Here is a 13460-nt window from a genome sequence, read left to right as displayed (position 1 = left end):
AAGAATCACCGAGAAACCAGAGCTACTTTGAAATCTGAGGCCCCCTTCAAGGCTGCTAAAGAGTCAGAATAGGAAGCTCACAGGTATTCAGGAGCTCACGGCCACTGAGAGGAGGTCCAGAACAGCTGCACGAGTCCTTGGAGAACCTTTTTTTTCCTGCCAAAGCAGTCTGAATTCAGCGAGGAAGTCAAATTGAGGGCATTAGGCAGATGGGCATGTGTGGGCCGGATTCACTGACAAGGGTGTACAGGGAGCCCAGAACTCAGAGACCTTGCTGGCTGAAGAGGAGGATGGAAGTGAATGAGCTGGAGAACTATTGGAAGTCTGCTCAGTAAAAGGCAAAGTGCAAGTTTCAAGTACCAGGTTCTGGCACACTAAGGATTTAAGATGGTGATACTGTGGATCTCGCGCTGTGGACATTAATGCATGATTAGGTGACCTGGGCTCTCTGAAATAACTGGGTTTTTTGCTTTTGGCAATATTAGCATATATTAAGAATATAGAGAGGCTTGAGTTTGAGTTCCTCCTATCCTACTTAGCTCTTGTGTGATCTTCCTTAGGCTTAATTTAAGATTGCTGTAAGGATTAAGTGGGGTAACAGACGTATAGGAAGTGCTCAGTAAATATTTGTTCCTGATACTGTATCAACTCAGTTTGCTGATCAGAAGCCCTGGAAGTCACTTCTATATTTGTTGTTTTAAAAATGGTTAGATGTAGCTCAATAAATGCTTGACTCTTTCTTGTCTGGGGTGAGGATGGGAGGGTAGAGGGCTATAAGGCTGTTATATACAATTTCTGAAAACATTGATCCTTAGGAAAAGAAGATGAAAGGGGTCTTTGGAGGTGAAAAGCCTGAGACTAACTGTAGGATAGAAGGGGGAGTTGAGTTTGGCAGGTCCACCACCCGCAGGGCCAGAGTGGCGCTGCAGGGGGCATGAGTCAGGGAGAGGGCTCAAGGTGGGCTCCACCCTCTGCTGCCTTCCCCCTCCCCTGCAGCCTCTGAGGCTGCTTCCAGGAGCTGGAGCCATTATGTGAGACTCAGCCCTGCCCCTGCCTTTTAATTTGTCCATTAACTGTAAGTAAGAATCTGGTCTGCTACTCAGGTATAATTCATTCATTTCTCAAGGCTTATAATAAGATGTGCCCTGCAATGTCAGTGTTCTAATGTGTATTTAACCTCCTTAGTTCTTTTTATCTTATCTCATCCTTGAGGTAGGCACCCAAATCAATTCACATTTACATGGTGGGTCGTTGTCAGTGAGCTAGCGGTAAGTACAGAAAAGAGGAGACTTAGAAACACCACCTTGTCTCTAGTTCTTTCTTCTTTCCCTCCCTCCCTTCTTTCCTTTTTCTCCTAAACTTATATAATGAGGTTCTCATGATTCCAGGGTTTTCTGAGTCGCAAGCTTCTCTGAGAATCTGATGAAAGTTATGGACCTGCTCAAGAAAAATGCACACTCACACGCAATCCTGAAGACCATACATGGGAACCCTAGAAATCTATGGATGAGAAATTCTCTCTACCAGAAATAATGATGGTATCAGAGGCAGTAACAGCCAACTGGTGAGGAATCTGCAACAAGCACAGACCCATGAGACTCGATATTCTTTTCATTTTTTAAATAATTTTATTTCTTTATTCAAGAGAGAGAAACAGAGATCATGACAGAGCATGAGTGGGGAGAAGTGGGAGAAACAGACTCCCCACTGAGCAGGGAGCCCGACATAGGTTTGATCCCAGGACTCTGAGATCATGACCTGAGCCGAAGGCAGATGCTCAACCGACTGAGCCATCCCAGGCGCCCCCATTTTTTGTGATTTTTTTTTTTTAAATTTTTTTTTAAACTTTTATTTATTTATGATAGGCACACAGTGAGAGAGAGAGAGAGGCAGAGACACAGACAGAGGGAGAAGCAGGCTCCATGCACCGGGAGCCCGACGTGGGATTCGATCCCGGGTCTCCAGGACCGCGCCCTGGGCCAAAGGCAGGCGCCAAACCGCTGCGCCACCCAGGGATCCCCATTTTTTGTGATTTTAAATAAACTTTGTATATACTTGAAATTTATGGAACATTTCAAGCAGATAGCAAAGTAAGTCATCATGTACCCATGACCTGGCTTGTTTCATTATGTCCCCACCCATTCTCCGAATCCCAGACATCATATCATTTCATCAGTAAAAACTTCAGTATGTGTCACCAAAGATTAAGGACTCTTTTAAATGACATAACTACCATATCGCAATATTATTGTTATTTTTAAAAATTAACAATAACTCCTTAATATAATCAAACATCCATTTAGTTGTTTAAATTTATGTCAGTGTCTTATAATTTTTCAAATAGTTGGTTTATTTGAACAGGGATCCAAATGAGGGCCACACATTCACATTCAAGCCTGACATTTCAAATGCTTTGGCTAATGGTATTTGACAGTGGCTCTGTTTTCTTTGGCAAGACAAAGAAAGTGGATGAACAATTCAGTGAATTTCGGCTGTGGTTAACTAATTTCAGTTAAAGAAACAAGTTGATTTTTCAACCTGAGTATTTCGGATGATTGGCCTTGCTCTCCATATTTTGTTTTTATAGTTCTTAGAGTCATAAAATCAATGATCCCACTCTTCCCTTACCCCCTTCCTCCAGATTTCTGCTGTGTTCTATGCTGTGCTGGGTATCTGTGGAGAGTGCTAAGCATTATTAACGCATGGGTCGCTGTCCTTTGGATATTACAAACCTATGGAGAACCCAACATGAAAAATCACTCATAAAACAAACAACAAACCAAAACTCATATATATACATATATATGAAGTTTTATGGGAAAATATATGATCATGTGATAGAGTTCAGAACCCTAATAAATATTTATTCATCACAATTTTTAGATACTTACACAAACCGGACATTATACTAGCTGCTAGGTACATAGTGGTGAACATAGGCACAGAAACTCCCCTCTGGGACTTACAAGAGTGCAAACTACTTACAGTGTTAAGCTACTATATTGGGCTCTAAGAACATAAAGATGATAAATTGTGGCTGCTACCACAGGAAATCCATGATCTAAAGGATAAGCTAGATTAACAAATAATGAATCTAAAATAAAGACAAGTTTTTCTGCCTAAATGTTATTCTTTTACTTTATATGAGTCTTTCCATTGATGGTAAAGATATTTTTGAAGATTTTGGATAATTTTAAATAATTATAAAATGTGAAAAAATAACATTTCTAAGTTAATATATTATTTTACATATCTGTAATCTTTCAGTTATCTGTAAATAGTTCTGTGTGTATCACTCTGAAAGATACGAATTCTTTTTTTTAATTCAAAAATTTAATTTCAGTATAGTTAATGTACGTTTTATTAGTTTTAGGTTTATAATATAGTGATTCGACAATTCCATACAAAAAAGATAAGAATTCTATAAAAAATAAGCACAGTATCACATGAGGAAAACATAGCAGTTTCTTTAATATAATAAAAGATCTAGTCAATATTCAAATTTCTGATTGTCTCAGTTATTAAAAAAAAAACTAAAAAATATTTCAGTTTATTTGAATCAGGATTCAGATAGAGTCCACACATTGAAATTGATTTGTCATCTCTTTTAAATTTCTGCTTTCACCTTCTCTCTCTTACTCTCTCTCTTTCTTTTATTGCAATTATTTATTTTAAAAAAGGGGCAGGCGCAGGCGAGGATTTGTTCTATAGTTTTCCAGAGTTTGGATTTTGTTGATTGTATTCTCCTGCTGGTGTTTTTCCATGGAACTCTGTTTCACTGTATTGTCAGTAAATTGGTATTTGGATTTAGAGGCTTGATCAGATTCAGGGACAATTTATTTGTTAAGATTACCTAATGGGTGGTGATATGGCCTCCCATTAGGAGACATAGAATGTCTGGTTGTTCCTCTTTGTGATGTTAGTGGCTGTTGAAAATCAATGCAGTCCATTAGGGATTGCAAAATGGTGATGTCCTAATTCTAACATTCTTTTTAAATTTATTCTTTCCTATAATAAGAAACTTCTCTCATTTCTTCTATGTTATTACTCTATGGTGCAATTTATATAGGAGAGCCAGGATAAATTTTTGACAGTTTTCAACATAATGAGTTGGCTTGTTAGCATTATCCTCCAGTGGTAACCAATTAATTTTTAGAGTGACATTGTGAACTCATGGATTTCAACATATTTGATATATTTAATCTTTTGCAATTACTACTTTTGTTGATACTCAAATTATCCTAAAAAGCATGGGATCTCTTTAAGTTGACTCCTGAGTCCTTTTGACACAACCCTCGTTGTCTGTGGGTACCTCTTAGTAGAAAATGGCATTTTCAGAGACCACAATCTCGGTGCTAAGAATGCTCATTGCTTTTGGCTGATCATTTTTTTTAGGCTTTTTGAGTGGACAGAGCTAGAAAATGCAAATTTAGAAGTTTAAAGACATTTAAAGATTAAAATATATGTTTTTATTGACACATTTGATTCAAATTCAGGACTACATGTTTTCTTTTCTTTTTTCTTTTTTAAAGATTTTTATTTATGTATTCATCAGAGACACAGAAAGAGAGGCAGAGACACAGGCAGAGGGAGAAGCAGGCTCCCTGTGGGGAGCCCGTTGCAGGACTTGATCCCAGGACCCCTAGATCATGCCCTGAGCCAAAGGCAGATGCTCAACTGCTGAGCCACCCAGGTGCTCCAGGACTACATGGTTTTTACTTAACTTCTATCTTAGGACTGTATTTTTACCCCTGCAGAGAATGCCAGTTTTCAGTGACATTGAGAGTGACAGAACAAGTTTACATAATCACTCATTTGTTTATCTCACAATGCACAGCAGTCTTAGAGTGATAGCACCAACTCTACCACCAGTAGGTAACTAAAAAGCAGTTTAAGATCTTCTGAAATTCTTTTCATCTTTAGGGTATATGCCCCTATGGATGTTCAGTCAATTTATTATATCTTAACGTTACTTGGAATAATTTCTCTTGGAATAGTTATACCATCAATTTGTCATTTGCTTTCATTTCGTTTCTCATTTCTGGGAATTGATTTTATTTTATTTTTTAAGATTTTATTTATTTATTTGACAGAGAGGCAGAGAGAGAGCGAGAGCGAGAGAGAGAGAGAGAGAGAGAGAGAGGGAGCACAAGCAGGGGGAGCACCAGACAGAGGGAGAGGGAGAAGCAGACTCCTCACTGAGCAGGGAGTCTGATGCGGCTCCATCCCAGGGCCTTGGGACCATGACCTGAGGCAGGCACTTACCTGACTGAGCCACCCAGGTGCCCTTGGGAATTGCTTTAAAAATTTTTAGTTTTGTTTTAAAATTATGTATGATATTTATAAAATCAGGTATATTCAAAGATATCTTTTTTTTTTTTTTTTTTTGTCCTTGTCTCCTAGTCTGCCCTAAATCCTCACTCCTCTGTAGGTAACTATTCAAAACAATTGTTCATGGCTTATTCTTCCTTGATATGTTTTTAAGTATAAGCAGATGCTTATGTTGTAACATACATATATATATATACCCATATATATGCTATATAATATATATGTAAAAGAAAAAAGGTATCAAAAATATATGTTTATTTTAAAGTAGGATCTATGCCCAACATGGGACTTCAACTCATGACCCCATGATCAAGAGTTCCATGCTCTACCAACTGAGCTAGCCAGGTGCTCCCAACACCCTTTTCTTTGATAAAAGTTAGCAAATTATAGCAATTTTCTCTACCTTGCTTTTTATTTATTTATTTTTTTTATTATTATTATTTTTTTAAATATTTATTTATTCATGAGAAACACAGGCAAAGACACAGGCAGAGGGAGAAGCAGGCTCCATGAGGGGAGCCCGACATGGGACTCGATCCCAGGTCTCCAGGATCAGGCCCTGGACTGAAGGCAGCACTAAACCACTGAGCCACCCGGGCTGCCCTACCTTGCTTTTTAAACGATATTATATCTTGAAGATTATTCCATAGTAGTAAATAATATGTAATTTTAAATATCTATGAACTAAATTCATAAATAAAATACTATAAATATTGGAAGCAACCCAAATGTCATCAATAGATGATAAAGAAGATAAAATACACACACACACACACACACACACACAGAGGACTGTTACTCAGCCATAAAAAAGAATGAAGTCTTGCTGTTTGCAACAACATGGATAGACTTGGGAGGTATCATGCTAAGTGAAACAAGTCAGAGAAAGAAAAATACCATATGATATCATTCATATGTAGAATTTAAGAAACAAAACAAATGAACAGTTAAAAGAGACAAACAAAAAACGTCAGACTCTTAAATACGGAAAACAAATTGGTGGTTGCCAAGAGGATGGGTGAAAAAGATAAAGAGACTTAAGAATACACTTACCTTGATGAGCACTGGGTAATGTGTGGAAGTTTCGAATCATATTATACACTTGAAGCTAATTTAACATGTATGTTAATTATACTTGAATAAAAAAAAGAAATAGAAATATACTTGAATTAAAAAAAGAGTAGCATATCTATGTAGACATTTGACTTTCATCTACTTACTTAAAAATTGGTTTATTCAAGTTGCCCTCAAAAATTTTTTTGAGTCTTCTCATTAGGAAAATGGATTGCTTTACATTCAGGGTTGCCTTATTTGGGGACATAGATAATAACTGAAAAGGAAAAAAGAGTAAAATTAGGGCAGTAATCTGGAGATTTGAGCAGGATCTAGAAGGTGGTCAGGATTTAGTGAAGAGTTGGGGATGGGGTGGGGCACATTAGATGACAGAACATGTGAACAAAGGCATGAAAGCGTGAATGTGCACAGTGCCCATGAGATCGGTGAACTTGACTGCAGGTTTGATAAGAGAAATAGATTGGGAGGAAAATCAGTTCAGATTTTTAAAAAATAATTCAGGGTCTTGATAAGGCAGGTGCCATTATATTCATTATTTTAACAAAGAATTATTAAGTCCCTACTACGTGAAAAGTCTGTGTAGGATGCTGGGGAAACATTGGTGAGGAAGACAGACAAGGGTCCTTCGCTTGAGCAGAGACATTTCATTATGAAGGAGAAGTACAGTGTGCTATGAGGGCATATAAATGGAAGGACCTAGCTTGGTTCAGATGAGGCTAGTCAAGGAAGTCTTTCAAGGAAGTGCATTGAGGCTGAGATCTGTAGGATGAATAAGTACGGGCTGCTGGTGGTGGAGGTGAGCAGGGAGAGGGTGATAGTTCTAGGGAGAGGGAGCAACACTCAAGGAAGAAAGTAAGTGTGGTTCCAGAACTGAAAACATGTCCAGTATGACTGAAGGAGCTGGAGAGTGCCCTAGAGTAGATGAGACATGAGAGTGGATTCAAGAGAAATTGCAAAAGAAGACTCAATAAGGGAGAAAATGATCTCCCCAACGGCATGTGATGGGCACTCAATATACATGGAATGGATAAATAAATACACTTGAGATTTCAAACGTGGACTAAGGAATGATGGTGCCAGGGTAAGCATAAGTAAATGAGCACAGAGTGCTAGTTTTGGAAAGATTAGTTTGGTTTTAGGCACATGGATCTTGCGGTTCCCATCTCAATAGTTTATCAAATACTGAGTCAATAGTTTCAATAGTTTCAGGCTACTGTTGAAGTTTTAGACTCAAGTGAGGGAAACAAAAGGTAGAGTGCTCTTGCTTGGGAATTATGGTTAGAGGAAGAAGATGAGCCTTTGGTTGAGAGAGGGGAGACTTGATCAGAGGAAAAAGATGGAGAATTTCAAGGACAAGAGGCTGAAATACCGTAGAGGTTGAGGAGACCAATTTACACTAAATGAAGTGATGTGGTTGGCACCACTTACAAAATGCAGATGTATTATCCATTTGTACAGGTGGAGGGGGGAGTTGGAAAAGGCATGAGATCTGCAGTCACAAGACCTGAGTTCAGTCCTACCTCTGCCTTTTACCACATTAGTGCCCTTGAGCAATAATTACTTCATTTTCTCTGAGTCTCAGGTTGCTAAAATGAGAAAGAGTGGCTGTCATGTTTGTGTCCCAAAGTTAATGTGAAGTTCAATGAAAAACATATGTAAGCCATTGTATTTGCTCCCCCAAGGGTTGCCCAAAGGGTCTGACATACATGTGCAACTTAAATGAATGTTTGAATGAATGACTTTATATTACTGGGGCTACTTAATTATGTTTCAACAGAGACCAGATGAAGAAGCTGTGGTGGATCAGGGTGGGACCAGTACAATTCTCAACATTCACTATGAGAAAGAGGAGTTGGAAGGTAAGAACTGTGGTTTTGTGTGCGTGACCGGGGAGAATTATTGAGAGCAGACTGGTATGGGAGGAGAGCTTTGCCATCGGAAGGCCTGAGTTGGAGCCCTCTCTTTCTTACTAGCTGTAGGACCTTGGGGGAAAATCAATTCATTCCCCGTAGGCTCTATGTCCTTATCTGTTAAATAAAAGTAGGGATATTAATGCAGAGAACAAACTGGTGGTTGCCAGAGGGATGGGAGGTGGAGAGGAAGCAATGGGTGAAATAGATAAAGGGGATTAAGAGATACAGACTTCCAGTTATAAAATAAATAAGTTGTGGAGATGAGAAGTATGGCATAGGGAATATAGTCAATAATATTGTAATAATGTTGTTTGGTGACAGATGGGGACTACACTTACTGTGACGAGCGCTGAGTAATGCATAGAATTGTTAAATCATCATGTTGTACGCGTAAAATGAACACAGCACAGTACGTTAGTTATAATTCAATGTAAAAAGTGGAGATATTAATACCTCACTCTTAGGATCTAATACCATGTGAGACAATGCTTTGGGTACTATAAAGTCCGGCATAAATATTAATAAATGATCTATTCCTTGAGAATGTAGAGTACTCAGATCAGTTTGTCAATTCTTGACAACTGCCTACAAATATAAATGTAAATTTATACACAATTTTAAAAGGAAATAAAATACAAATAGTTTTTAAGATCAGATTTGTTATATTCAGTTTGTTATATTGTTCAGTTTGTTATATTATTCAGTTTACCTAATCTCCGATATTTGCTCTTCCCATTCTAATTATACCCATTCCTGCCTGGTGTTTTCATCTAAACAAGACAAGAGAAAACACACACACCTGTAACGTATTCTTTAGGAATTCGTAGCACAGAGCTGTATTTTAAAAACACCCAGCGAAAGTGGAAGGGAAAGAAGAGTCATTTTTATTGATATGCTCTGTGTAGTTTCCCTTGACCTTCTTTTCCCCTGTCCAACCCTTAGTTCCAGCACATTGGTGCTGTCCTTCTGGTTTCCTGATAAGTGGCGATGCTCAGTTTTATTAGACAAAGGCTCGTGTCCAGTATAGCTTTAATGAGAACCCACATTTGGCTCAAAAGCCTTTGTGAAATCTCTGCAGCATCCCCTGCAATGGCTATGATACAGCAACTTTCTAGTGACTGAGACAGCATGTAAAATGTTCTCGCGGTACTGCTTGTTCTCGTGACGTTTTTCATCAAAGTTGTATAATCCCCAGAGCAAACTTGTCCTTTGGATGGGGAGAGTGGAAGCTGTAGAGGCTGATTCAGCCTCTGGGTCTGTTACCATGAGAACTTCTGTGGGTGGCTTCTGGAGGTCAGTGGAGTTTGGATAGATCAAGGTCAAGTTTTCCAAGTTATTCTGACCAGATGGAAGAAGAGCCAGTGTGGGTTTCGACAACTGGGAGAAAGGGAGGAAAGGGTGTGGAGGTGGGAGGCTAACATTTATGGAATGCCCCTTGGGTGTTAGGCATTCGATGAAGCATTTCGAACAAGTTGTCTTTTTCATCTTCGCAGCAGCCCGGGCCGGTAGGTACCATCCCTATTTTACATGTGGAGAAATTGCTCATGGTCATTTAGCCTAATGGCAGGTGAGATTGGGATGGAATTCTGTTCATTCTGTTCCCCCACACTGCCTGCAAGGGAGGACAGTACTCGGCATTAACCACCCAGCCTCAACATCTTGCTCCGTCACATGAACATTTTTATATGCTATAAGCATCATATGAATATTTATCATGTTGCCCTACCCGTCCTTCTCCTCTGATCATCCTGTTGCCTCTCACTGCACCCTGAGGGCACTGTTATTCTCAGTTTAATTGTCTGGGCCTACCAGACCTTTGCCCTCAGCAAGGAGGTAACTAACCACCTATGAACACTCTTGTCTGCTTGGAAGTAGGCCAATGAACATGGGGAAGTTCTCTTGGGTCCTGAGGACTGGGCTCCATCCACAGAGGCCAGCTGAGTAATTGGCAACTGGAGCTTCTTTTCAAGACGGCGTCATCTGTTCTTCATGCACTCACCATTTTGCTATTAAAGAAAGCTATCTATGATGTCATTTGTAGGGGATAGGAAATGATCCTTCATACATAGAGCTTTTTGAAAACTAGAATCTTATTGATGTTAGCCTTTTTTAAATAAAGCACAGTTGGCACATGGAGGACAAATGGTTCCCGCTTCTCAGGCCTGATGTGGTTCTAGGGCAGCTCCAGGGAGGAGAAGAGGGAGAGCTGGGATTTGCTGTAGGCTTGGTCATGTTGGGGGCTCTACCCTGACTCACTGTGAGGGAGGCCCTAGGACTCAGGTGTACCTAGAGTAGTGTCATTTCTTGAAGGGTTGAAATAAAGTCAGTCCCACTTTGATAGAAGACAGAAGTAGATTGTATTCTGATTCAAAGTGTATGCCATGATATAGGGTTCTGTGACTGTAGATAAATCCCTGGCTCTTCCTTCCCCTTTATTCCATACCCTCTGCTCCACATAATGTAACGATCCCCCTTTTCAGAACTACTTCAGAGATTTAGTCTCTGGACATTGTTACAGACTTTTGTAAATGTGGGTCTTTTTGCATAAGTTAATTCCATCAGTAGGAGAAGGTGCATTAAACCATGACATTGCTTCTTTTTATATATGAGAAGCGTCCAAAGCAAGTATTAGAACAGATTTCCCAAGATAAACTCACAAAGAGCAATAGTCCATGATGTACTTCAGTGGACCCTCCCACTCCCAGAAGGACATGGAACGGTTGTTTTAGTTTCAGAAATGGTTTTTTCCATTTTTTTTTTCCTGGCACATCACTATTCCTGAATAACTATTAGACTTAGGAATCTTAGACTGGGTTTGTTGCCTTCTAATAAGTTTTTAACAGAGGTTAAGAACCTTTTGATCCTATTTTTAAGTCATGAAAAAAAAGGCTTATATCTTCTCTGCATGTTAGATTCCCCCCTCCAGTTATTGACTTTGAGTCATCCTGTAGCCCAGGGGGGTGGAATAATTTTCAGTATGTGCTAATGAGTTCTCCGTGTGTGCTGGGTAAACAGTGTTTATGACATGCACTCTACGTTGGTAGGCCCAGTCTCCATCTGTAAGGTAGGTCACAGCTGTGATTTCTGTCCTGCTCCAGAAGATTCAGCCCCAGTTCACTAATGGTTGCTCTCTATATGCACATACATACTTATTTTTAAAAATATACACTAGCATTACATCTCTCCCATAAGTTTTACTGAATGAATACTTGTATTTACTCACAGATAGCTCCCAAAGCATAGGTTTGACAATGGCTGGAAAGAAAGAATGGGGAATTGGATGGGGATTTGACAGGTAGATGGAGGGGAAGAAGACTGAGTGGGAGAGCAGTTGAATGGCCAGCCAAGTGACCACAGGATTAGTTTAGTGAAGTCACCAGATTGCCAGAATCCAGTGAAATGGTCTAGATTTTATTGATGCCGTATTTGTTTCCGAGTGTCCATTTGTTTGTCATCATTTCTGCAGATTTCACTCAGAATACCCAAGTCCCTGTTTCAGAGTCTTCAGCTTGGAAACCGAGGCCTAATTTTCTGACAGCCACTTGGTCCTTCTTAGCTCTGACCCCTGCTGGGGCTTGTTTTCATTTCTGCCTGTCTCCAGCATTTCAAAAGGCAGGCACTGCCGTTGGTTTGGGAGAACTGATTGGACCAAAAAAAATTGTGGGGGAGAAAAAGAGTCTTCCTTCCCTAAGATTTATACTTGACCTTACTTCCTGCAGAGCCACCAAAGGCACCTGAAGGATGTCTTCCTCGTTATCCTCAGACTTGCCGAGTGGGAATTTTAGGCATCAAGCAAAACCATACATCATTGGCTCAACAAACATTTACTGGGGGCGCCTGGGTGGCTCAGCTGGTTAAGCATCTGCCTTCTGCTCAGGTCATGATCCTGGGGTCCTGGGATTGAGTTCTGTATTGGGCTAAGGGAGAACCTGGACTAGCCGTGAGAAGTCATTTGGTCCAACCTCCTTGTTTTACTTTAATAGTGACAGTGAACAAATGAACCAAGAGAGCTCTAATAACACAGATTCCAAAACCTAGTCACTACCCCTCAATTTCTATTTAGAATATACTTAAAATTACATAATATTAGCAATATACCAACAGCCCAGTGGAAGTATTTGGAATGTGCTTAAAAAGTATAGGTCCTAGCCTGGCCAATAACCCTCTGGGAGATTTGTTGGGAACAAGAAGCTCAGGGTTGGGATGGCTCTATTGGAGGAGTTAAAGTCACCCCTTGGTGAGGCTTTTCTTCACTTAAGTCTAAGCTCTACCTAGACATACTGGATTTTACAATGCCTAGGTCACTATTTTAGGGACTAGTTGAAGTGGTTCAGTGGGATCTAATTATGTTTTTTCACTGCCCATGGGTTCTTCATGATCTGCCCCTGCCTGTCTTTCTGACCTTTGCCTCCTCCTCTTCTTTCCTCTTTTACCTTGCTCTGGTCCTCCTGGCCATCCTTTTCCTTTGGAATTCGCACATGCCCACTGTAAGGCCGGTGCACTTGATCTTGCCTTGTCCTGGAATGCTCTTTTCATGGCCTCTCCTCATCATTCAGATATTGCCTCTAACCATCTTAGCTACAATCTCCCTTCTCCATCCTACCCTTTACCCCAGACACTTTACCATTTTTTAGAGAAAGAGAGACCATGCACAAGAGTGGGGCATGGGGGTACAGAGGGAGAGGGAGAAAGAAAGAGAAAATATTTTTTAAAAAAAGATTTTATTTATTTATTCATGAGAGATAGAAACAGAGACACAGGCAGAGGGAGAAACGGGCTCCTCTCAGGGAGCCCGATGTAGGACTTGATCCCCGGATCCTGGGATCACATCTTGAGCCAAAGGCAGACGCCCAACCACTGGAGGCACCCAGGCATTCCGAGAAAGAGAGAATCTTAAGCAGACTCCACACCCAGTGTGGAGCCTGATGCCGTGCTTGAGCTCATGACCCTGAGATCATGACCTGAGCTGAAATCAAGAGTTGAACTCTTAACCGACAGAGCCACCCAGGGGCCCCTACCATGTTTTTATTCATAATAATTATCAGTACTTGAAATAATATGTTATTGTTTTCACGATGTCTGTCTCCACTAACTAGAATATGTGTCTTGAGGATAGGGACCTTGTGCTGTTCACTATTGCGT

The 13460-nt window shown here is 40.1% G+C and overlaps 1 protein-coding gene across 6 annotated transcripts in view; it reads left to right on the top strand.

The window, feature by feature from the left end:
* SLC4A8 (solute carrier family 4 member 8) overlaps positions 1–13460 on the top strand; it is a 74844-nt gene that overhangs the window by 5108 nt on the left and 56276 nt on the right. For all 6 annotated transcript variants that reach the window (XM_072797862.1, XM_072797861.1, XM_072797863.1 and 3 more), the window contains exon 2: positions 8183–8264. In XM_072797862.1, coding sequence (XP_072653963.1) covers positions 8183–8264 — 82 coding nt within the window. The remainder of the gene's footprint in view (positions 1–8182; positions 8265–13460) is intronic.

Source organism: Canis lupus, chromosome 25 (genome assembly GCF_048164855.1).
Source record: "Canis lupus baileyi chromosome 25, mCanLup2.hap1, whole genome shotgun sequence".
NCBI classification, from domain to species: Eukaryota; Metazoa; Chordata; class Mammalia; order Carnivora; family Canidae; genus Canis; species Canis lupus.
This window is presented reverse-complemented; position numbering and strand designations above follow the sequence as displayed.